General features: G+C 52.6%; 2 protein-coding genes across 3 annotated transcripts in view; one reads left to right on the forward strand and one right to left on the reverse strand.

Moving 5' to 3' along the window:
- Positions 1-22,583, forward strand: part of LOC140466808 (laminin subunit beta-4-like) — a 193,289-nt gene that overhangs the window by 39,450 nt on the left and 131,256 nt on the right. Inside the window, exon 1 of one of the 2 annotated variants that reach the window (XM_072562456.1) lies at positions 15,687-15,806. The exons of the other annotated variant lie outside the window; for it this stretch is intronic. The gene's annotated coding sequence lies outside the window, so the exon portion shown is untranslated. Of the gene's footprint in view, positions 1-15,686; positions 15,807-22,583 lie in introns of those variants that run through there. 2 annotated transcript variants of the gene reach the window in all.
- LOC140466601 (uncharacterized) overlaps positions 1-22,583 on the reverse strand; it is a 59,545-nt gene that overhangs the window by 34,960 nt on the left and 2,002 nt on the right. The window contains exon 2 of the mRNA XM_072562052.1: positions 4,633-5,915. Within this exon, the coding sequence (XP_072418153.1) occupies positions 4,819-5,915 (1,097 nt within the window). The 3' untranslated portion in view covers positions 4,633-4,818. The remainder of the gene's footprint in view (positions 1-4,632; positions 5,916-22,583) is intronic.

The raw sequence follows: 22,583 nt of genomic DNA on the forward strand, positions 1-22,583 counted from the left end.
AGCAGACCCAGTCCTCTCTGGGCAGTACTATAATGGGCTCCTTTTGGATGGTGAGGAAATAGGGGTCAGGCTCCTACCACCCAGTCTGGTTCTGTCTGCCCTATTACAGGTCATCTACCTTGCGTGAAGGTAGCATTGACCAATCACATGCCACCAATGTTCAATGAGCTTTGGAAGGTGCCAGAAATGAAGTAGTTTAAGGCCACATTGACTTTGACAGCTACTTGCAGGATAACACAACTGCACAAGCTGTGAGCTCTTTCACAATTAGGATTATAGACGCAGTGGAAGATCTGGCCAGTGAGGCAGAGTGTCCTGCAGCATCTCCAAGTGGCTCTGCTTTCAGTGGTGGATCCTGTGTGGAGGCTTGACCTCCATTGTCTTACTGCCCTTCTTCCCCACCTATGCCCTCCTGATGTCAGGGGTTTCTGTCCTTGAACTGGGTGTTGTTGACCCTTGATGCCAATGGACCTGAACTCGGACAGCCGGTATCCTCAACAGCAGCTTTTCTTTTATGGAGGTAGCCATGGCGATTGGTGTCTTCAATCCCAGCCTTTCTGCCCTCATTTTCCTAAGCAGTGCCAATCCCACTCAAAGCTTGGACATGGAATGCCAGCTGGGCAGTACCAAGGGTACCCACTTACCACATTATAAAAAAAGAAGACTCAATTCAGGTTTTTTTTTGGAGTCAAGGTGAAAACATTGATTGGCTTCCCACTCCAAAGTTACTTTCTTTCAGTTCGATTCAGAAATTGAAGGTTTCTGAAATCTGTTCACTGTTTTAAAAATATTCCACACGCATTTCAGTTAATGTAATCAGCCTAGATTAGGAGGCGTATGAGATTCCTCTGCTGACCTCTTCCAGTTCTGGTGGTGATTATTGCCAGAGCCAGGTTCTGCACCTTGTAATTAACACACCACCTGGCATGTGTACTTTCAAAACTGCACCCATCTCCACGCGCACCTTTAGGAGGAGCCCTGAAAATTCAACCCCTAGTGATGACCGGCATCTCACTTTCACAGCTCTGTTGAAAATGTCAAGAACCTGCTATTTTAATCTGGTTCACCCTTGACAGATGCTGACAGACTTGCTGAGTACAGACAATTTTTTTGTTAAAATTTCCCATAACTCATATCCATGACAGTTTGCTTTTCTATCTATAATTTGTGCTTCTGTCAGATTCCTGAGTCATTAGATCCTTCTCCCCATTGACAGATTTTCAGCACTTAATCCACGTCCATATTTGGATAGAGAAATTGCAACATTTACAGACAATCATTTTGGCACGATTGGTCATCATACTTAGGGTCATTAACAGTGTTGTCAAGCAGCACTTGCTCACCATAACCCATTCACTTACTCAGTTTGGGTGCTGCCAGGGCCAGTTAGCTTCATTCCTCATTCCAGCTTTGGTTCAAACATAGACAAAAAGAGCTGAATTCCAAAGGGGAGATGTGGGGATGATTGCATTGGACCATTCGTGACATCAAAGAGCCCTAGCAAAACAATGGAATCAGGAGGAAAATTCTGTGCAGATTGAATTCATACCTGGTGTGAAGGAATACTGTGGTTTTGTGGGTCACTCATCTCAGTTCCAAGAAATTTCTGTCGGAATTCCTCAGGGTAGTGTCTTGGACATTTTCAACCACTCGATCAATCACCTTCCCTCCATTGTAAGGACAGAAATGGGAAAGTTCACCAAAGGTTGCACAATGTTCAATGTTCACATTGCATAAGACCATAAGACAGAGACAGGGTTGGGTGCGTTCTACCGTTCAATCAAGGCAGATTGGCTTCTCAATCCCATTCTCTTGCTGTGTCCCCAGCATCTTTGATTCCCCTACTAATCAAGAATCTTTGTCTTAAATACACTCAATGACTTGCTCTCTACAGCCTTCTGTGGCAACAAGTTCCACAGAACTCCACCATCCTCTGACTGAAGAAATTCCTCTTCATCTCTGTTCTCAAGGGTCCTCTCTCCACACAGAGGCTGTTCCCTAGGGTTCTACTCTGTCCTATCAGTGAAACATCTTCTCCAAGCCCACCCTATCCAGGCCTCTTATTATTCCGCAAGTTGCGATGAGATCTCTCCTCCACCTTATAAATTCCATCAAGTATAGACCCAGAGTCCTCAACTACTCCACATATCTCTGGGATCATTCTCGTAAACCTCCTCTAGATCCCCTCCAAGGCCAGCATGCCCTTCCTTAGGTAAAGGGTCCAAAACTGCTCACAATATTCCAAATACTGTCTTACTTTCTTACTGTCTTACTGCCTTATACAGTCTCAGTAGTACATGTCTACTCCTGTATGCTATCACACTTGAAAGTAATGCAGAGTTAAAACAAAGTCTGAGTTTGTAATGGATATCTGAGAAAATAAAAGCTTTTTTAAAAAAATTAGTACCAGTTCTATCCTTCACTGCCTGGCATAGTGGAGTGAGAATGTCCTCACTAAAGTAACCGCACCAGATATCCCTTGTCCACTCAGATCTAACCACAAAGTCATTAGACTGGTTTGATGGGATAAGACAATTGGGACTGCCTCAGGAAGTAGGAATCATGACAGCATACTGGAAACCTTGTGTACATTAATCCACTTTTGGTAATCATAGATAACTTGAACATTCACGCAGAAGACCTCTCCATGTTTACAGATACACCTGGCTGCTCGGGGGAGACTCCCATGGCTCCTACATCTGGGGGGAAAAAAATCTAGCCATGACCTCGAAACCAACTGTTCTCTCAAACAGACTAGCTTGGGTTTGATGTATTGGCCACCATAATGGCACACAGAATCTATACCCTTCTTCATTCAGTGATGGGCCACCAGCTGACAGATGCCATATTGATCTCCAAAATGAAGCACATGTGGAGTATGGAGTATGAGGGTTCCTTTGAAGGCTATTGGTATTAGCAATGTCTCCCCCTTTTGGCGTTCATACATGCTCCAGCTACTGCACAGTTCCCTCACCACCTCCTATGAGGTAGATATTGTTTGCAGACTTTGGTACTGGAACACCTCCACAATGCCATCCCTCTGACTGTTATTCACTCTTAAGTGCATAATACTTTAGCAACCATGAGGTATAACTCTTGCCTCCATAAGCTTTGCTCATTCACATCCAACAGCATTTCCAGCCACTTGGAGGCTCCTCTGGCCACTGCACAGACATTCCATGTGGCTGTATCCCCATTTCTGCCATTTCGCTCTTTCCCGAAGGAGTCAATGACTAAAAGCATTGAACCCAACACTTTGCTGAGCCTCCAGAGAGCCTTGCCCTGCCTGCAGGGGCTGCTGTGGAACACAGTTTTCTGCCTTTCACTTTGGCACCATCTCCTCTGTTGCTTGTTCAAGATGCAGTCGGTCATCTGATTTACAATGCCCTTGGTGTTTCCCTCCACAGCTCAGCTACCAACAAAAACTTGCTTTGTTTGAGTTGGTGAAACTTTGTGCCTCTGTGCATTCTGTTCAGCACTGAAAACTGATGCAAAGGATAATATTGGTTGCACATTGGCTTTAAATACCTAAATCAACAGTCAGTCATTGATTTGTCCCAGGGCCCGTATCTGGTAAAATTAGTTGGCAGCCAGAAAACATTAGGGGATTGCCTTGCTGTGAGCCCATACCATTTAACCAGCACTCCTATCTCTATTCCTGCTTCCAGAAATAGTAATGTTTTGCCCAAAACTTCCACTGCTTGAATCACTAAATTGAATTCAGTAATAGTTGGCAGAGGTGGTATCATCCTGCATTAACCTCACTTCCATACAACAGATAATACCAGGTATACAGCTAGCACAGGCGAGGAGCAGGAGGAAGGGAGGGAGGATCAGGCAGATTGCCATTTACTGGCTGGGCTGTCTCTCGTTACAGATTTGTTTATGATAACAGTCACCACAAATTGTTCACCAGTATCACACCCATTGACAATCATTTGGCAACAAGACAAAAATAAAAACAAGGAGGAAGTGAGGACTGCAGATGCTGGAGATCAGAGCTGAAAATGTGTTGCTTATGCCCAAAAAGTCGATTCTCCTGTACCTTGGATGCTGCCTGACCTGCTGCGCTTTTCCAGCAACACATTTTCAGCCAAAATAAAAACAAACCAACAGAAAACAAACATTCTAAACCAAAACAAAACATGAACCCATGCCAAAACTGTATCCAAAAGCTATCATTGTTGTGTCATCCCTTATTTCCTGTCTGCTACTTACCATCTGCAGTCCTCACTTTCTCTTGCTACTTATCATTGCCAGTCAATGGTTCCAGAATGGTTTTCACTGAGTGAGACCACTGCTGGCTATGGAGGTGCAGTTCTAGGCCCAGAACTGTGGAGTGCACTGCCTCAGCAAAAACAGCAGTGATCAGGCTGGCTGGCTGCCTGAAAACCAGCAAGGGCACGAGCAGAGGTGTCTTGTTGGCAGGTGGAGAGGGTGATGGGAAAAAAATAAAAAGGCAAGCTTTTGCAAACCAAAGCGAACAATTAAAATACTTTGGTTTAATGCTGTGCCTTGTATTTAAGAAACTTACCGAAGTAAAAGCTCGCTATTGTTAGCTCTGCGCAATGTTCTACACACAACCAACTGCATTCCACACTGGCATGTTTATTAACATTACAGAACACTCACCTGGCCATCACTATTGTATTCATGATGGGAACACCTTAGGTTTGTCGGTTTAGGGAAGATGCCTAGGGCATAAACCATTGAGGTTTATGAGGTTGTAATTCACCAATTTGCAAAGTGACAAATAATGCAACATGACCATATTGTCTAAATTACAATCCGCAGGCATGCTAACTTGCTCCTGCCTGCTTACTTTGACAGAGAGCGCACGAGAGAGAGACAGGGAGAGCGCAAGTGCGCGCGCGACAGAGCGGGAGCACGAGAGCAAGAAAGAGCGCACGTGAGCGACAGCGATAGAGAGAGCGTGCGCGAGCGAATGCGAGAGATAGAGAGCGCGCGAGCGAGATTGCGCACAAGCGAGAGCGAGAGCGCGCGAGCGACAGAGGGAGAAAGAGCAAGAGAAAGGGAGAGCGACAGAGAGAGAGAGAGAGAGAGAGAGCTCGCGGAAGCAACAGCAAGAGAGGGAGCGAGGGAGCGCGCGAGAGAGGGAGAGAGAGCGCGCACCTGAGTGACAGCGAGAGAGGGAGCGAGAGCATGTACCCGAGCGACAGCAAGAGAGGGAGAGAGAGATGGAGAGAGCGCGTAGAGCGACAGTGAGAGGGATCTCGAGAGAGAGAGAGCAAGAGAGAAAGTGAGAGAGAGGAAGCTCACGCCAGCAAGAGAGATAGAGCGCGCGCAACCGACAGTGAGAGAGAGTGACAGAGCATGTGCGAGTGACAGAGAGAGAGAGAGAGAGAGCAAGCGCCCAAGCAACAGAGAGAGTGCTCGTGAGCGACAGAGGGAGAGAGAGAGCGAGAGAACTCGCGGAAGCAACAATGAGAGAGAGGGCGCGAGAGAGAGGACACGTGAGCGACAGCAAGAGAGAGAGCGCGCAAGCGACAGTGAGAGAGGGAGAGAGAGAGTGCGCACGAGCGATAGAGAGAGAGCGAAAGGGCGCGCGCCAGAGCGACAGAGGGAGAGAGCGCGTGCGCGAGCGACAGAGAGTGAGAGCAACAGTGAGAGAGAGAGTGCGAGAGAGAGAGCTTGCGGATGCAACAGCGAGAGAGAGTGAGAGAGGGAGCTCACGCCAGCGAGAGAGAGAGAGCGCACGAACGACAGCGAGAGGAGGAGAGAGCGCGCGCGCCCGAGCGACAGTGAGCGAGGGAGAGAGAGATGGAGAGAGAGAGCGCAAGAACGAGAGCACGTGCGAGCGACACTGAGAGAGATGGAAAGAGAGCATGAGAGAGAGAGCGCGTGCGAGTGACAGCAAAAGAGAGAAAGCAAGAGAGAAAGCAAAAGAGAAGGAGCTCACGCCAGCAAGAGAGAGAGCGTGCGCGAGCGACAGCGAGAGAGAGTGAGAGAGCGTGTGCGAGAGAGAGCGAGAGGGCACGTGCCAGAGGGAGAGAGGGCGCGCGCCCGATCGACAGAGGGATAGAGAGCGCGCACGAGTGACAGAGGGAGAGAGAGCATGCACGAGCGACAGCAAGTGAGAGGGCGGGAGAGCGCAAGAGAGAGAGCGCGAGAGAGAGCACGAGAGAGAGAGCTCGTGGAATGAACAGAGAGAGGGAGCGAGAGAGGGAGCACACGCCAGCGAGAGAGAGAGCATGCACGAGCGACAGCAAGTGAGAGGGCGGGAGAGCGCAAGAGAGAGAGCGCGAGAGAGAGAGCTCGTGGAATGAACAGAGAGAGGGAGCGAGAGAGGGAGCACACGCCAGCGAGAGAGAGAGGGCACTAGAGAGAGAGCGCACGAGCGACAGAAAGAGACCGCGCAAGCGACACAGAGAGAGAGTGCGCGCGAGCGACAGCGAGAGATAGAGAGAGAAAACGAGAGGGTGCGTGCCCAAGTGACAGAGGGAGAGAGAGCGCTCGCGAGCGACAGAGAGTGAGAGAGAGCGAAAGCGACAGCACGAGAGAGTGCGCGAGGGAGAGCGAGAGCGGAAGCAACAGCGAGAGAGAGCAAGAGAGAGAGTGAGAGAGATGGAGCTCACACCAGCGATAGAGACCGCTCAAGCGACAGAGAGAGAGCGCATGAGTGACAGCGAGAGAGAGAGCGTGCAAGAGTGACAGCAAGAGAGAGAGAGAGAACACGAGCGACAGCGAGAGAGGGAGAGAGAGAGTGCGCGTGAGCGACAGCGAGAGAGAGACCGCGCGAACAACAACGAGAGAGATGGAGAGAGAGAGCGTTCGCGAACGACAGCAAGAGAGATGGAGAGAGTGCGTGCGAGCGACAGTGAGAGAGATGGAGAGAGAGCGCAAGAGAGAGAACGCGTGCGAGCGACAGTGAGAGAGATGGAGAGAGAGCGCGAGAGAAAATGCGCGCGCGCGACAGCAAGAGAGAGAGAGCGCGAGTGACAGTGAGAGAGGGAGGGAGGGAGAGAGAGAGAGAGAGTGCGTGCGAGCGACAGCGAGAGAGAAGACCGCGCGAACAACAGCGAGAGAGATGGAGAGAGAGCGCAAGAGAGAGAGTGCGCCCGAGCGACAGCGAGAGAGATGGAGAGAGAGAGCGCAAGAGAGAGAACGCGCACGAGCGATAGCGAGAGAGAGCATGCGCGAGCGACAGTAAGAGAGATGGAGAGAGTGCACGCGAGACAGAGAGCGCGCACGAGCGACAGAGGGAGAGAGAGCGCGCACGAGCGACAGCAAGTGAGAGAGGGCGGGAGAGAGCGAGAGCGCTCGCAGAATGAACAGCGAGAGAGAGCGTACAATCGACAGCGAGAGATGGAGAGAGAGAGAGCGCAAGAGAGAGAGTGCGCGCAAGCGACAGAGAGAGAAAGAGAGCGCGTGAACAACAGCGAGAGAGAGAGAGAGAGCACGCGAGAGTGACAGCAAGAGAGAGAGCACGCGAGCGACAGTGAGAGAGGGAGAGAGAGAGTGCGCCCGAGCGAGAGAGGGAGAGAGAGCGAGCGCCCTAGCAACAGCGAGAGAGGGAGAGAGAGCGAGCGCCCTAGCAACAGCGAGAGAGGGAGAGAGAGCACGCGCCCGAGCGACAGCGAGAGAGGGGGAGAGACAGTGTGCGCAAGTGACAGCAAGAGAGAGAAAACACGCGAGCAATAGCGAGAGAGATGGAGAGAGAGAGAGCGCAAGAGAGACAGTGCGCCTGAGCGACAGCAAGAGAGGGAGAGAGAGCGCGCGCCCGAGCAACAGCGAGAGAGGGAGAGCGCGCGCGCCGGAGCAACAGCAAAAGAGGGAGAGAGAAAATGCGCGCAAGTGACAGCGAGAGAGAGAGAGCGCGCACGATCAACAGTGAGAGAGATGGAGAGAGAGCGCGCGCGTGCGACAGCGAGAGCGAAAGCGAGAGAGAGGGAGCTCACGCCAGCGAGAGAGAGAGTGTGCACGAACGACAGCGAGAGAGAATGAATGAGAGGGCCGAGCGACAGAGGGAGAGAGGGCGCGCACCCGAGCGACAGAGGGAGAGAGAGCGCGCACGAGCAACAGCGAGTGAGAGAGGGCGCGAGAGAGCGAGAACGCTCACTCGAGAGAGCAAGAGTGAGAGGGAGCTCACGCCAGTGAGAGAGAGCGCGTGAGCAACAGCAAGGGAGAGAGCGTGCGAGCGACAGTGAGAGACGGAGGGAGGGAGTGTGCGCGAGCGAGAGATAGAGCGAGCGAGAGGGCGCGAGCCCAAGCGACAGAGGGAGAGAGAGCGTTCGCGAGCGACAGAGGGAGAGAGAGCATAAGAGAGAGAGCTCGCAGAAGCAACAGCAAGAGAGAGACAGCAAGAGAGAGAGTGAGAGAGAGGGAGCTCACGCCAGCGAGAGAGAAAGAGCGCAAGAGAGAAACCACGCGAACGACAGAGAGAGAGAGACTGCGCGATCAACAGCGAAAGAGATGGAGAGAGAGAGGGTGCAAGAGAGAGAACGCGCATGAGCAACAGCAAGAGAGAGAGCGCGCAAAAAACCACGAGAGATGGAGAGAGAGAGCGCAAGAGAGAGAACATGCGCGAGCGACTGAGAGAGAGAGCGCGCGAGAGCGACAGCAAGAGAGAGAGAGCGCGCGAGTGCGACAGCGAGAGAGAGAGCGCGCGAGTGCGACAGCGAGAGAGAGAGCGCGCGAGTGCGAGAGAGAGAGCGCGCGAGTGCGACAGCGAGAGAGAGAGCGCGCGAGTGCGACAGCGAGAGAGGGAGCGCGCGAGTGCGACAGCGAGAGAGGGAGCGCGCGAGTGCGACAGCGAGAGAGGGAGCGCGCGAGTGCGACAGCGAGAGAGGGAGCGCGCGAGTGCGACAGCGAGAGAGGGAGCGCGCGAGAGCGACAGCGAGAGAGGGAGCGCGCGAGAGCGACAGCGAGAGAGGGAGCGCGCGAGAGCGACAGCGAGAGAGGGAGCGCGCGAGAGCGACAGCGAGAGAGGGAGCGCGCGAGAGCGACAGCGAGAGAGGGAGCGCGCGAGAGCGACAGCGAGAGAGGGAGCGCGCGAGAGCGGCAGCGAGAGAGGGAGCGCGCGAGAGCGGCAGCGAGAGAGGGAGCGCGCGAGAGCGGCAGCGAGAGAGGGAGCGCGCGAGAGCGGCAGCGAGAGAGGGAGAGAGCGCGAGCGACAGTGAGAGAGGGAGAGAGAGAGTGTGCGTGAGCGACAGTGAGAGAGAGAAAGACCGCGCAAGCAACAGCGAGAGAGCGCAAGAGAGAGAACACACACGAGCAACAACGAGAGAGAGAGAGCATGCGTGACCGACAGCGAGAGAGATGGAGAGAGAGCACAAGAGAGAGAGCGCGCGCGCGAGCAACAGCGAGAGAGATGGAGAGAGAAAGCGTGTGTGAGCGACAACAAGAGAGATGGAGAGAGAGCGTTTGCGAGCGACAGAGAGACAGAGAGCATGCGCCCAAGCGATAGAGGGAGAGAGCGACAGTGAGAGAGAGAGAGCGCGAGAAAGAGCGCAAGAGAGAGAGCTCACGGAAGCAACAGCGAGGGAGAGACACGAGAGAGAGAGCGAGAGAGAGGAAGCTCACACCAGCGAGAGAGAGGGAGAGAGCGCGCGAGCCAGAGCGAGAGAGGGAGAGAGCGCGCGAGCCAGAGCGAGAGAGGGAGAGAGCGCGCGAGCCAGAGCGAGAGAGGGAGAGAGCGCGCGAGCCAGAGCGAGAGAGGGAGAGAGCGCCCGAGGGAGAGAGCGAGAGAGGGAGAGAGCGCCCGAGGGAGAGAGCGCCCGAGCGAGAGAGGGAGAGAGCGAGAGAGGGAGAGAGCGCCCGAGCGAGAGAGGGAGAGAGCGCCCGAGCGAGAGAGGGAGAGAGCGCGCGCGCCCGAGGGAGAGAGAGAGAGCACAAGAGCGTGCGCGAGCGACAGCAAGTGAGAGAGCACAAGAGCGTGCGCGAGCGACAGCGAGTGAGAGAGCACAAGAGCGTGCGCGAGCGACAGCGAGTGAGATGGAGAGAGAGAGCGCACGCGAGCGACAACAAGAGAGATGGAGAGAGAGAGAGCATTTGCAAGAGACAGAGAGCGATAGAGGGAGAGAGCGAGAGTGACAGCGCGAGAGAGAGAGAGCTCGCGGAAGCAACAGCGAGGGAGAGACACGAGAGAGAGAGAGCGAGAGAGAGGAAGCTCACGCCAGCGATAGACAGAGAGAGGGCACGAGAGAGAGAGTGCCCGAGCGACAGAGAGAGAGAGAGAGAGCGAGTGCGCGAGCAACAGTGAGAGAGGGAGAGAGAGAGTGCGCGCGAGCGACGGTGAGAGAGAGAGCGCAAGAGAGAGAGTGTGCGCGAGTGACAGAGAATGAGAGCGCATGAGTGACAGCAAGAGAAAGAGAGAGCGTGCGAGCGACAGTGAGAGAGGGAGAGAGAGCGACCCGAGCAACAGTGAGAGAGGGAGAGAGAGAGCGGCCCGAGCGACAGTGAGAGAGGGAGAGAGAGCGCGCGCCCGAGCGACAGCGAGAGAGGGAGAGAGAGCGCGTGCCCGAGAGAGGGAGAGAGAGCACGCGCCCGAGCGACAGCGAGAGAGGGAGAGAGAGAGAGAGCGGCGCGAGCAACAGAGGGAGAGAGGGCAAGCACCCGAGCGACAGAGGGAGAGAGAGAGCGCAAGGGAGAGACCACAAGTGAGAGCGCACGCAAGCGACAGCGAGAGAGATGGAGAGAGAGCGCGCGCAAGTGTGAGAGATGGAAAGAGAGCGCAAGAAAGAGCGCGCACAAGCGACAGCGAGAGAGATGGAGAGAGAGAGCGCGCACAAGCAACAGCGAGAGAGAGAGAGACCGCACGAGCGACAGCGAGAGAGATCAAGAGAGAGAGCGCGCGCCCGAGTGACAGAGAGAGAGCGCAAAAGAGAGACCGCGCGTGAGCGATAGCAAGAGAGATGGAGAGAGAGAGAGCGCGCCCGAGCGACAGCGAATGGGAGAAAGAGCATGCACCCAAGCGACAGCGAGAGAGAGAGACCACACAAGCAACAGCGAGAGAGATGGAGAGAGAGAGCACAAAAGAGGGATCGCAAGAGAGAGTGCACACGCGAGTGACAGCGAGAGAGAGCACAAAAGAGAGAGTGCAAGAGAGCGCGCGCGACCGACAGCGAGAGAGATGGAGAGAGAGAGCATGCACAAGAGAGAGTGCGCGCGTGAGCGATAGTGGGAGAGGTGGAGAGAGCGCAAGAGAGAGCATGCGCAAGCAACAGCAAGACAGAGAGAGAGAGAGAGACCACATGCGAGCAACTGTGAGAGCGCGCACCCAAGCGACAGTGAGAGAGCGACAGTGAGAAAGAGAGAGAGAGAAAGCGAGTGAGAGAGCGTGCGCCCGAGCGACGGAGAGAGGGAGGGAGGGAGGGGGGGGGCGTGCGCCCGAGCGACAGAGGGAGGGGGGGGCGTGCGCCCGAGCGACAGAGGGAGGGGGGGGGGGGGGGGGGCGTGCGCCCGAGCGACAGAGGGAGGGGGGGGGGGGGGGGGCGTGCGCCCGAGCGACAGAGGGAGAGGGGGGGGGGGCGTGCGCCCGAGCGACAGAGGGAGGGGGGGGGGGGCGTGCGCCCGAGCAACAGAGGGGGGGGGGGCGGGGCGTGCGCCCGAGCGACAGCAAGAGAGAGAGAGCGAGAGGGCGAGCGACCGAGGGAGAGGGGGCGCACAACCGTGCGACCGAGGGAGAGGGGGCGCGCGACCCAGGGAGAGGGGGCGCGCGACCCAGGGAGAGGGGGCGCGCGACCCAAGGAGAGGGGGCGCGCGACGCAGGGAGAGGGGGCGCACAACCGTGCGACCGAGGGAAAGGGGGCGCGCGACCGAGGGAGAGGGGGCGCGCGACCGAGGGAGAGGGGGCGCGCGACCGAGGGAGAGGGGGCGCGCGACCGAGGGAGAGGGGGCGCGCGACGCAGGGAGAGGGGGCGCACAACCGTGCGACCGAGGGAAAGGGGGCGCGCGACCCAGGGAGAGGGGGCGCGCGACCCAGGGAGAGGGGGCGCGCGACCCAGGGAGAGGGGGCGCGCGACCCAGGGAGAGGGGGCGCGCGACCCAGGGAGAGGGGGCGCGCGACCCAGGGAGAGGGGGCGCGCGACCCAGGGAGAGGGGGCGCGCGACCCAGGGAGAGGGGGCGCGCGACCCAGGGAGAGGGGGCGCGCGACCCAGGGAGAGGGGGCGCGCGACCCAGGGAGAGGGGGCGCGCGACCCAGGGAGAGGGGGCGCGCGACCCAGGGAGAGGGGGCGCGCGACCCAGGGAGAGGGGGCGCGCGACCCAGGGAGAGGGGGCGCGCGACCCAGGGAGAGGGGGCGCGCGACCCAGGGAGAGGGGGCGCGCGACCGTGCGACCGAGGGAGAGGGGGCGCGCGACCGTGCGACCGAGGGAGAGGGGGCGCGCGACAGAGGTTGAGAGGGTGCGTGCCCGAGCAACAGAAGGAGAGAAAGCGATCGCGAGCGATAGAGGGAGAGAGAGTGCGTGCGAGTGACAGCGAGAGAGAGAGAGAGAGAGCGTGAGAAAGAGAGAGCTCACACAAGGAACAGCGAGAGAGATAGAGAGCGCGCCAGCAAGAGAGAGGGCGAGAGGGCGCACACCCGTGCGACAGAGGGAGAGAGGGCGCTCACAAGCAACAGAGGGAGTGATAGCACGCGTGAGCGACAGTGAGTGAGAGAGAGCGAGAACGGCAGCGAGACAAAGAGAGAGCGCATGAGAGAGAGAGCTCGTGGAAACAACAGCGAGAGAGAGGGAGCTCAAGCCAGCGAGAGAGAGAGCGCGCGAGCGACAGAGAGAGGGAGCGCATGAGCAACAGTGAGAGAGAGAGAGAGACCGCGGGAGCAACAGTGAGAGAGATGAAGAGAGAGCGTGTGTCCAAGTGACAGCGAGAGAGATGGAGAGAGCGCGCGTGAGCGACAGTGAGAGAGATGGAGAGAGAGCGTGCGCAAGTGACAGAGAGAGAGAGAGCGCGAGCCTGAGCGACAGCGAGAGAGAGAGAGAGAGAGAGAGAGAGCGTGCACAAGCAACAGAGGGAGAGAGGACACGCGCCCGAGCGACAGAGGGAGAGAGAGAGAGCGCATGAGAAACAACGAGAGAGGTGGAGAGAGAGAGAGAGCGCAAGAGAGAGCGCGCGTGAGCGATAGATGGAGAGAGAGAGTGCGCGCAAGAGTGAGAGATGGAAAGAGAGCGCAAGAAAGAGAGCGCGTGCGAGAGAGATGGAGGGAGAGCATGCACCCGAGCGACAGAGAGAGGGAGAAAGAGCGCGCGCCCAAGCAACAGCGAGAGAGAGAGCGTGCGCGAGAGCGACAGCAAGAGAGAGACACCGCGCAAGCGACAGCGAGAGAGATGGAGAGAGAGAGTGCATGAGAGAGAGAGAGCGCCCGCCCAAGTGACAGTGAGAGATGGAGAGAGAGCGCAAAAGAGGGATTGCAAGAGCGAGAGTGCGCGCGAGCGACAGCGAGAGAGAGTGCAAGAGAGAGAGCGCACGCGCGCGCCCGAGCGAGAGAGAGAGCATGTGCCCAAGTGACAACGAGAGAGAGAAAGCGTGCACGAGCGACAAGAGAGAGCGTGCGCGCGAGCGATAGCGAGAGAGATGGAGAGAGAGAGCGCGCACAAGAGTCAGAGATGGAGAGAGAGCGCAAGAAAGAGAGCACACCCGAGCGACAGCAAGAGAGAGAGCATGCGCCCGAGCGTCAGAGAGAGGGAGACAGACCGCGCGCCCGAGCGACAGCGAGAGAGAGAGAGCGCGCGAGAGCAACAGCAAGAAAGAGACCGCGCGAGTGACAGTGAGAGAGGGAGGGAGAGAGTGCACGCGAGCAACTACGAGAGAGAGACCGCGCGAGCAACAGCGAGAGAGATGGAGAGAGGGAGTGCGAGCGACAACGAGAGAGATGGAGAGAGAGAGCGTGCCCGAGCAACAGCGAGAGAGAGAGTGAGCGCGCGACAGAGAGGGAGAGAGAGCACGTGCCCGAGCAACAGCGAGAGTGGGAGAGAGAGAGAGAGAGTGTGCTCGAGCGACAGCGCGAGCAACAGCAAGAGAGATGGAGAGAGAGAGAGCGAAAGAGAGAGAGAGCTGCAAGTGACAGCGAGAGAGATGGAGAGAGCGTGCACAAGAGAGAGTGCGCGTGCAAGCGAAAGCGAGAGAGATGGAGAGAGAGCGCAAGAGAGTGCGCGCGAGCAACAGCGAGAGAGATGGAGAGAGAGCGCACGCGCGCCCGAGCGACAGAGAGAGAGCGCGCAAGCGAGAGAGAGAGAGAGACCGAGCGACAGAGAGAGCGCGCGCGAGCGAGCGACAGCGAGAGAGAGAGCGTGCACATGTGAGAGAGAGAGAGAGAGACCAAGCGACAGAGAGAGAGCGCGAGTGACTGCGAGTGAGAGGGAGAGAGAGCGTGCGTCCGAGAGAGAGAGCGCATGCGAGCAACTGCGAGACAGCGTGGGAGAGAGCACGCGTGAACTACAGCGAGAGAGAAGAGAGAGCGCGCGAAAAACCGTGCATGAGAGAGAGAGATAGAGAGCCCGAGCGACAGAGAGAGAGAAAGAGCGAGCGCCCGAATGACAGAGAGAGAGAGACAGAGAGAGGAAAAAAAGAGAGAGCGCCCGAGCGACAGAGAGAGCGCGCAAAAGAGAGAGCGACAGAGAGAGAGAGAGAAAAAAAAAGAGAGCACCCAAGCTACAGAGAGAAAGAGAGAGTGCCCAAGAGACAGAGCAAGCAATAGCGAGAGAGAGCACGTGCGAGCACGCACGCGAGAGCGACAGCGAGAGAGAGAGAAAGAAAGAGAGCGCCCGAGTGACAGAGAGAGAGAGAAAGTGAGAACGCCCGAGCGACAGAGAGGGAGAGAGAGAGCTCGAGTGAGACAGAGAGAGAGAGAGAGACCGAGTAACAGAGAGAGAGAGAGAGAAAGAAAGAGAGAGCGCCTGAGCGACAGAGAGAGAGAGCGTGCGCGAGCGACAGCGAGAGAGAGCATGAGAGCGCACATGCGAGAGAAAGAGAGAGAAAGAAAGAAAGCGCCCAAGTGACAGAGAGAGAGAGAGAGAGAGAGCCCGAGAGACAGACAGAGAGAGAGAGAGAGCGCCCGAACGCCAGAGGGGGAGAGAGAGAGAGAGAGAGCGTGCGAGTAAGACAGAGAGAGGGAGAGAGAGCGCACACCCGAGCGACAGAGGGAGAGAGAGCGTGCGCGAGCAACAGTGAGAGAGAGAGAGAGAAAAAGAGAGCACCCGAGCGACAGAGAGTGAGAGACCGAGCGACAGAGAGAGAGAGAAAAAGAAAAAGAGAGAGCGCCCAAGCGACACAGAGAGAGCGCGAGAGAGAGAGCGCACGTGAGCGACAGCGAGAGAGAGCACACGTGACAGCGAGAGAGAGAGCGCACGAGCGACAGCGAGAGCGCGCACAAGATCGACAGAGAGCACGCACGTGAGAGAGCAGTAGAGAGAGAGTGTGCCCGAGAGAGAGCGTGCACGAGCGAGAGAGAGAGAGCGTGCGCCCGAGCAACAGAGGGAAAGAGAGCGTGCACGAGCGACAGCGAGAGAGACCGCGAGAGAGAGAGAGCGCACATGAACGACAGCGAGGGACAGAGTGCGCGAGTGGGAGAGCACCCGCAAGCAACATCGAGAGAGAGAGAGCGCGAGAGAGCGAGCACGCACGAGCGACAATGAGACAGAGAGAGAGCAGGCGTGTGTGTGACAGCGAGAGAGAGAGAGCACGCAAGTGAGAGAGAGAGAGCACACGAGTAACAGCGAGTGAGAGAGCAACAGCGACAGAGAGAGAGAGAGAGCACGCGCCCGAGCAACAGCAAGAGCGAGAGGGAGAGAGAGCGTGCGAGAGAGTAAGGGCGCCCGAGAGAGACAGGGAGCATGTGAGAGAGAGGTAGGGCGCCCGAGCAACAAAGGGAGAGAGAGAGAGAGAGCGCGTGTGCGAGCGAGCGAGCGACTCAGAGTCTTTCACAAAACTTGCTTGAGTTTTTTTGAGGAAGTCACCAAGAAGATCGATGAGGGTAGAGCATTGGGCGTTGTTTATTTGGACTTTAATAAAGCCTTTGACAAGGTTCCACATGGTGGACTAATTAGTAAAGTTTGGTCACACGAGATTCAGGGTAAGCTTGCCAATTAGATACAAAATTGGCTCCTGCTGTAAAGCCAGAGTGTGGTGAAAGGTTGTTTTTTGGACTGGAGGCCTGAGACCAGCAGTGTTCCCAGGGATCGGTGCTGGATCCACTTTTGTCGCTCATTTATATTTAGATGAGAATAAAGAAGGCATGGAACCAAACGTGGTGGCATAGTAATAGTGAAGAAGGTTATCTAAGATTACAAAGAGATCTTGATCAAATACATCAATGGGCTGAGGAGTAGCTGAAGGATTTTACTTTGAATAAATGTGAGGTATTGCATTTGGGTAAAATGAACAAGGGCAGGAGTTACACAAATGTAGGGCCTTGGCTAGTGTTACAGAACAGAGACACCAAGGGGTTCAGGTACATCATTCTTTGAAGTTTGCGTCACATAGACAGGGTGGCTAAAGTGATGTTTTGCACCCTTGCCTTTATTGGTCAGACATTTCGGTCTTGAAGTTGGGATTGTACAGGATATTAGTGAGGCCTCTCCTGGAGTACTGTGTCCAGGTACAATCACCTTATTGTAGGAAGGGTACAATTAGGTTGGAAAGAGTTCAGGAAAGATTTACTAGGATTAGATTAGATTACTTACAGCGTGGAAACAGGCCCTTCGGCCCAACATGTCCACACCGACCCACCAAAGCACAACCCACTCATTCCCCTACATTTACCCCTACACCTAACACTACCGGCAATTTAGCATAGCCAATTCACCTAACCTGCACATTTTTGGACTGTGGGAGGAAACCGGAGCACCCAGAGGAAACCCGCACAGACACGGGGAGAATGTGCAAACTGCACACAGTCGGTCGCCTGAGGCGGGAATTGAACCCGGGTCTCTGGCGCTGTGAGGCAGCAGTGCTAACCACTATGCCACCGTGCCACCTGTAAAAAAGGAGTGAGCAACTAAACTTGGCATTATTAATATTATTCTAAACATCTCAGCAAACCATCCTTCATTACAGCATTTCTTTTAACTATTCTACTTCAAAAGAGCATTGAGGGAAGTAAAAGGGATTGGATTGGAAGCATGCAGAGGGGAAGGAATGACCAGGAACAGCTCATTATTCAAACTTAACAAAATTGATCAAATGTTGAAGGACACATTTACCTTTGAGGATTGTGTCAAAGAGGGAAGGACCCAACAGGAGTAGGGGACATTCTTTAGCAAGTAATACAGGCAAGTATTTAACAGATTGCTAGTTCATGACAATGCACATCATATTATTCACAACGAAAGTCTTGAGATTAGATCGTGTAAATGGGATTTGTTTTATCACTGGAATTCTAATCTTCACTTATTTACACTACAATTGATTTCTATCTGGCTTCACCTCACCTGACTGAAGGGAAACGGGTGAGGTAGGAAAGGAATTGGGAGGGGAGTAAGTGAGGAAATGGACAGATAGACAGACAGCTAGGGGAAAGAAAAAAAAGGCAGAGGAGTGGAAATAGGGTACAACAGCAAAGAAACTGGAAAGTCACAAACACCTTTAGTCAACATAATGATTCAATGGCCTTCTGGAGATCCACAAAATCTAGGGCTTGGTTGATTGAGTATGTTCCTTTCCATCATTTAAAGGACTTGGAGGTGCCGGTATTGAATTGGGGTGGACAAAGTTAAAAATCACATAACACTAGGTCATAGTCCAACAGGTTTATTTGGCAGCACTAGCTTTTGGAGCACTGCTCCTTCATCAGGTGGTTGATAGACTGGCGCTCTGAAACCTAGTGCTTCCAAATAAACCTGTTGGACTATAACTGGTGTTGTGTGATTTTCATCATTCAAAGGGGAATCAAGTAAATCATAAGAGAGGAAAAATATACAGTTAAGGGGAAAAGGGAGCAGCATGGAACCAATTAGATATTTCAAAGAACCAACATGATCTGAGTTCATCCCTTGTGGTTGGAGGGTTCCTAGGCGGTAGATGAGGCGCCAGCCGTCATGTTGCTATGGTCTGGCAATGGACGAGTCCAAGGACCTGCATGTCCTTGGTGGAGTGGGAGGGGGAGTTGAAATGTTGAGCCACGGGATGATTGGGCTAGGGATGAACTCAAATTTCTCCAGTTTCCTCATTTCCCCTCCCCCTACCTTGTCTCAGTCCCAACCCTCGAACTCAGCACCACCTTCCTAACCTGCAAATCTTCTTCCTGACCTCTCCACCCCCACCCCCACTCTGGTCTATCACCCTCACCTTAACCTCCTTCCACCTATCGCATTTCCAACGCCCCTCCCCCAAGTCTCTCTTCCCTACCTTTTATCTTAGCCTGCTGGACACACATTCCTCATTCCTGAAGAAGGGCTCATGCCAGAAACGTCGATTCTCCTGCTCCTTGGATGCTGCCTGACCTGCTGCGCTTTTCCAGCAACACATTTTCAGCTCTGATCTACAGCATCTGCTGTCCTCACTTTCTCCTTGAATCTATCAGTAGTCAGCAAAGTAGCATTAGAGATTTTTGTGGAAGATTTCAATTCACGAGCCCTGAAGTTTACGTTATCTTCTCAAACTTGGTATAATTACCACAGCCCCTTTTGCTCCACCCAACTAGTTGTACTCTCCCAATCACCTTAGGTAGAAGTACAAGGCATTGTCAGAACCTCCTGAGATTCCTGGCACCAGTGCCATCTTTAAAGCCAAGCTGTTCGCTTGGTTGAGCATTGCCAGTCTGTAGCTGCCCTGCACAGTTCCTGTCAATTACCCAGAGGGCAACTGGCACCCTGCTTTCCTGACGGGAACCTGAAAGAACTGGTGGACAGGGTATGGGTGCCATTGTGGCCCATGGCCCTGCAATATTGATGACAGGTGCCCAAGATTGAGGGCTGGAGGAGCAAGCAGTGAGCTGGAGTCACCACTTTCCCAACTCGGACTTCCCGGTCTGAATAGTCTTGTTTTTCTAGTCAGTTTGAGAATGGGAAGCCACACAATGAGGTTGGATAACCTACAGAGGATCCCTACATCTAATCAACCCTTCAACAGATGAACATCAGAAAGAAGCAAACCAATGCCAACCCTGTCAATACAATCTTCTGACTGAGGAATCGGTCATGAATCAGTTTTCATTCTGGCATTTACATTTCTGTAGTCCATGCAAAAATATAATTGTTCCATCTGGCTTAGGAACAAGTGCCACTGGTGAACTCCAGGTGCTTTGATTAAGTTCAATCAAATAGTTCTCCAGCAGGTATTGAATTTCTGTTTCTACCTGTTGTTGTTCTCTGTGCTCAACCAATAAGGATGTAGTTTTATTGACACAGAATCCCCTACATCCATATAATACCTAGTTAACCGAGAACGTAGAGGATCAGCGACCCAGGTTGGATTTCAGCCTTGTGTCTGTGTGGAGTTTTCATTTTCTCCAAGTGGCTCTACCTAGTTCTCCAATTTCTTCTCAATCCAATGATGTGCAGGTTAGTTGGATCGGCCATGGTGCATTATCAATCGTGTCTAGGGATGTGCAGGCTAGGGAGAAAATGGGGAATGCAGGTTTCTGGGGATAGGATGGGTGAGTGGATCTGGATGGGATGTTCTTCAGATGATCAGTGCAGACTCTGCCTTTAGAGAGTTAATTATAAGTGCTCAGTAAACGAATTAGCTCTTCCCACTCCCCTCCTCTAAAGAACATAAGTGTCAAACTGCCCCAGTATTTCCATATTAACATTGTTGGATATCAGGAGGTTTACTTGGTAAACTGTCTACCCTTTCCCCTACTGCACTTTTACTTTCACCAGCTGACATACTATCTCCCTCTTATCCTTTTACCGATGCTGGTATTGCTTCAAAAAGGTGTTCATATGGTGTAACCAATTCTTTGACTGTACTCAGCAATATCTATCAGATAAGACACTTTACTAACCCTTCAAAATGTCTTGTATGGACCACTACATTTCATTTCAAAAAGGTCCATCCTGCATAGTAAATAACCTCAATACTTGGTCTCCTGCATGAGACTTTAGTTGTAGCATGTTTGTGCACCCATTCTTTTGAATTTGCTTGTAAATTATTTTTAAAGTGTTTTGTGCTACCTTACTTGCTACTGGGAGTCTCTCAAAAAACTTGGAGATGTAATCCAACTCAGAGGATTTGTCTTTCTGCATTTTTTAAAAATCACTGCTAATGGACCTCTTATCTCATGGCCACAGGTCAATTTGAAGGGACTTAATCCAATATGAGGAAACTGTCAGAAATAAATTTAACACTTTATCCCACTCCAGTTGGGTATTCATGAACAAAATGCTTTAAGAATAGTTTTGGAAGTCTGGAGGTTCTCTCTCCAAAGCTCCCTATATTTGCACAAGATATGAAGTTTGCTACCAAAAAACGTCTGATTATGCTTTGGAAAACTTTGGGCATAAAAGTTAGAAGCTGGTTAGATTGTATTTCAATTCATAGGCCAAAGCAAGTAAAGAATTACAATAACCTTAGCTGTAATTGTCTTTTAAAAATGAGTTGATTCAGGAATTTGTGTTGCTACATTCATTACTGAAAGAACATACTGATGTTTTGCTTTCATTTTGGATAATGAACTACTAAACAATCTACTCGCAGTGAACTGAATGGTTTCTTAAAACTGATTTAGCTATTAAAAAGTGCTGGTTTGATTAAGTGTTAGGGTTTACCTACCACCTGATATGTATAACAAGTTTTACAGAACTTCACAGCATCCTAATGAAGCCTTGGCCAGGTAAAATGCCTATTTAACAATCAATGCTCAAGTTTCTGTATTCCTGCATGTCCTGTCATGCTTCTCACAATATCTCCTTCCAGTATCTGGACAGTAGGATGTTTTGATAAACAACCATCTGATCGACTTTGGGCCTGTGAGGATGTCTCCACTTCCTCGTCAGAACTCCATTCTTAATATAACAGCAATCCGGAACTCCATCCACTTCAGATTCAGCAGGAGCTGCCTGTGCTAACTTGTTTCACTTGAAGTCGTCATTCGTTCTGATTCAGAATGCAGATATGTACAATACAGTAGCGCCTCCGTTAACGAACAGGGTTGTACGTAAATTTTTTCTTCAACGTACGTACGAAATTCAAGGTACAAACGCAAAAAGCCAGTGTGTGACCACATGGTTTCATTGTTCTGTTTTGCTACACGCTTGTTGAACGCAAAAGCTCTCGGGCCCCACGTGATCTCATTCAGTTCGTCTTTGGCGCGTACGCTGTGAACAGCATACTTTGCTACGTCCAAGCATTCTTACGCTATCTGAACAATGGGAAAAATTGATTCAGTTCGCGAACTTTTCAGTTGGGTCAGTGGGAGAGGAAGAAATGGAGGGCTTGTAGACCTTTGTGATGGGAGATGGAGGTATTTAGGGACTGGCTATCCATGGTGAAGATGAGGTGTTGGGGGCTAGGGAAATGAAAGTTATGGAGGGGATGGGTGGTGTCCTGGACCTTTGTGGACAGTTCATGGACCAAGGTAGGACAGTTCAAGAGGGCGGTTCCACAACCTGGGAAACATCTTCACTGCATTTACCCGGTCTATAACTTCATGTACTTTGTAAGTTACAATACAATCAGTCTCATTCTTTGAAACCCTGGAGAAGGGAGGCCCAGTTTGTTCAATCTTTCTACATAGGACAATCCTCTCATCTCAGGAACAAGTCTGGTGAGCCTCCTTTGTACTCGGTCTATGGCAATCGGATTTTTCCTAATACAGGTTGTTTCATCAGCACAAATTGGCTATAATGCAGTTAACAAATTGTGGATGTTGTTTGGATAACATTAACTTTCTACCGAATGAGCATAGCAGTTTTCTATAGCATGCTTTTCTATAGTGCGAGGTTGCAAAGGAACACAACTGTTGTGATAAAGCAGAACGACTGATACAAGGAGATCAAATTGTAGAGAGTACTCCAGGTGCTCATTCTCAGGACACAAATTCCCACTTAGCTTTATTTAGCGAACATGCGTTTTGGCCCCATCTCCAATATCATTGTTATATATTGCGAACAGCTATAGAGCTATAGAGAATGACACATTTATTCCTACTTCGGCTATCCGATGGAAAACAATTAGTCCATATCAGTACATACCTCTTTTCAAGTCAATATTTTCAAACTAACCTCTTGTGGGGACTTTATCAAAATTCTTCTGAAAATCTAAGTACACTAGATCTATTGGCTCTCCTTTAAATCAATTTTGTTGGCAACATCTGCAAAAAACTCTTGCAAGTTAATCAAACATGATTCCCATTTGTAAATCCATGATTCTCATTCTCTCTCTCTCTTCAAACTTTAGTCTTTTAAAGTTCTATTCCCTTTTTATCTCCATTACCAAATCTGGTTTCCTTTTATCCTTTCATTACTGATGAACTTTATGCCCAGTCTTTGTTCCAAAATCCCATCCACAAGCATAGAAACTTAGTCATAAACTCCTCTGGTGTACTGGACTAGAAACCAAACCCTGCTATTCCCAGAGTTATTACAAATGTGAAAATATTTGGTTAAGCTATCCAAGTCCCTAATTTACCTGACTGGCAAACTCAGGTTAAAAAGAGAAACACCACCAGTTACTGCACTGGGC

Source organism: Chiloscyllium punctatum, chromosome 44 (assembly GCF_047496795.1).
Source record: "Chiloscyllium punctatum isolate Juve2018m chromosome 44, sChiPun1.3, whole genome shotgun sequence".
In the NCBI taxonomy this organism is placed as follows: Eukaryota; Metazoa; Chordata; class Chondrichthyes; order Orectolobiformes; family Hemiscylliidae; genus Chiloscyllium; species Chiloscyllium punctatum.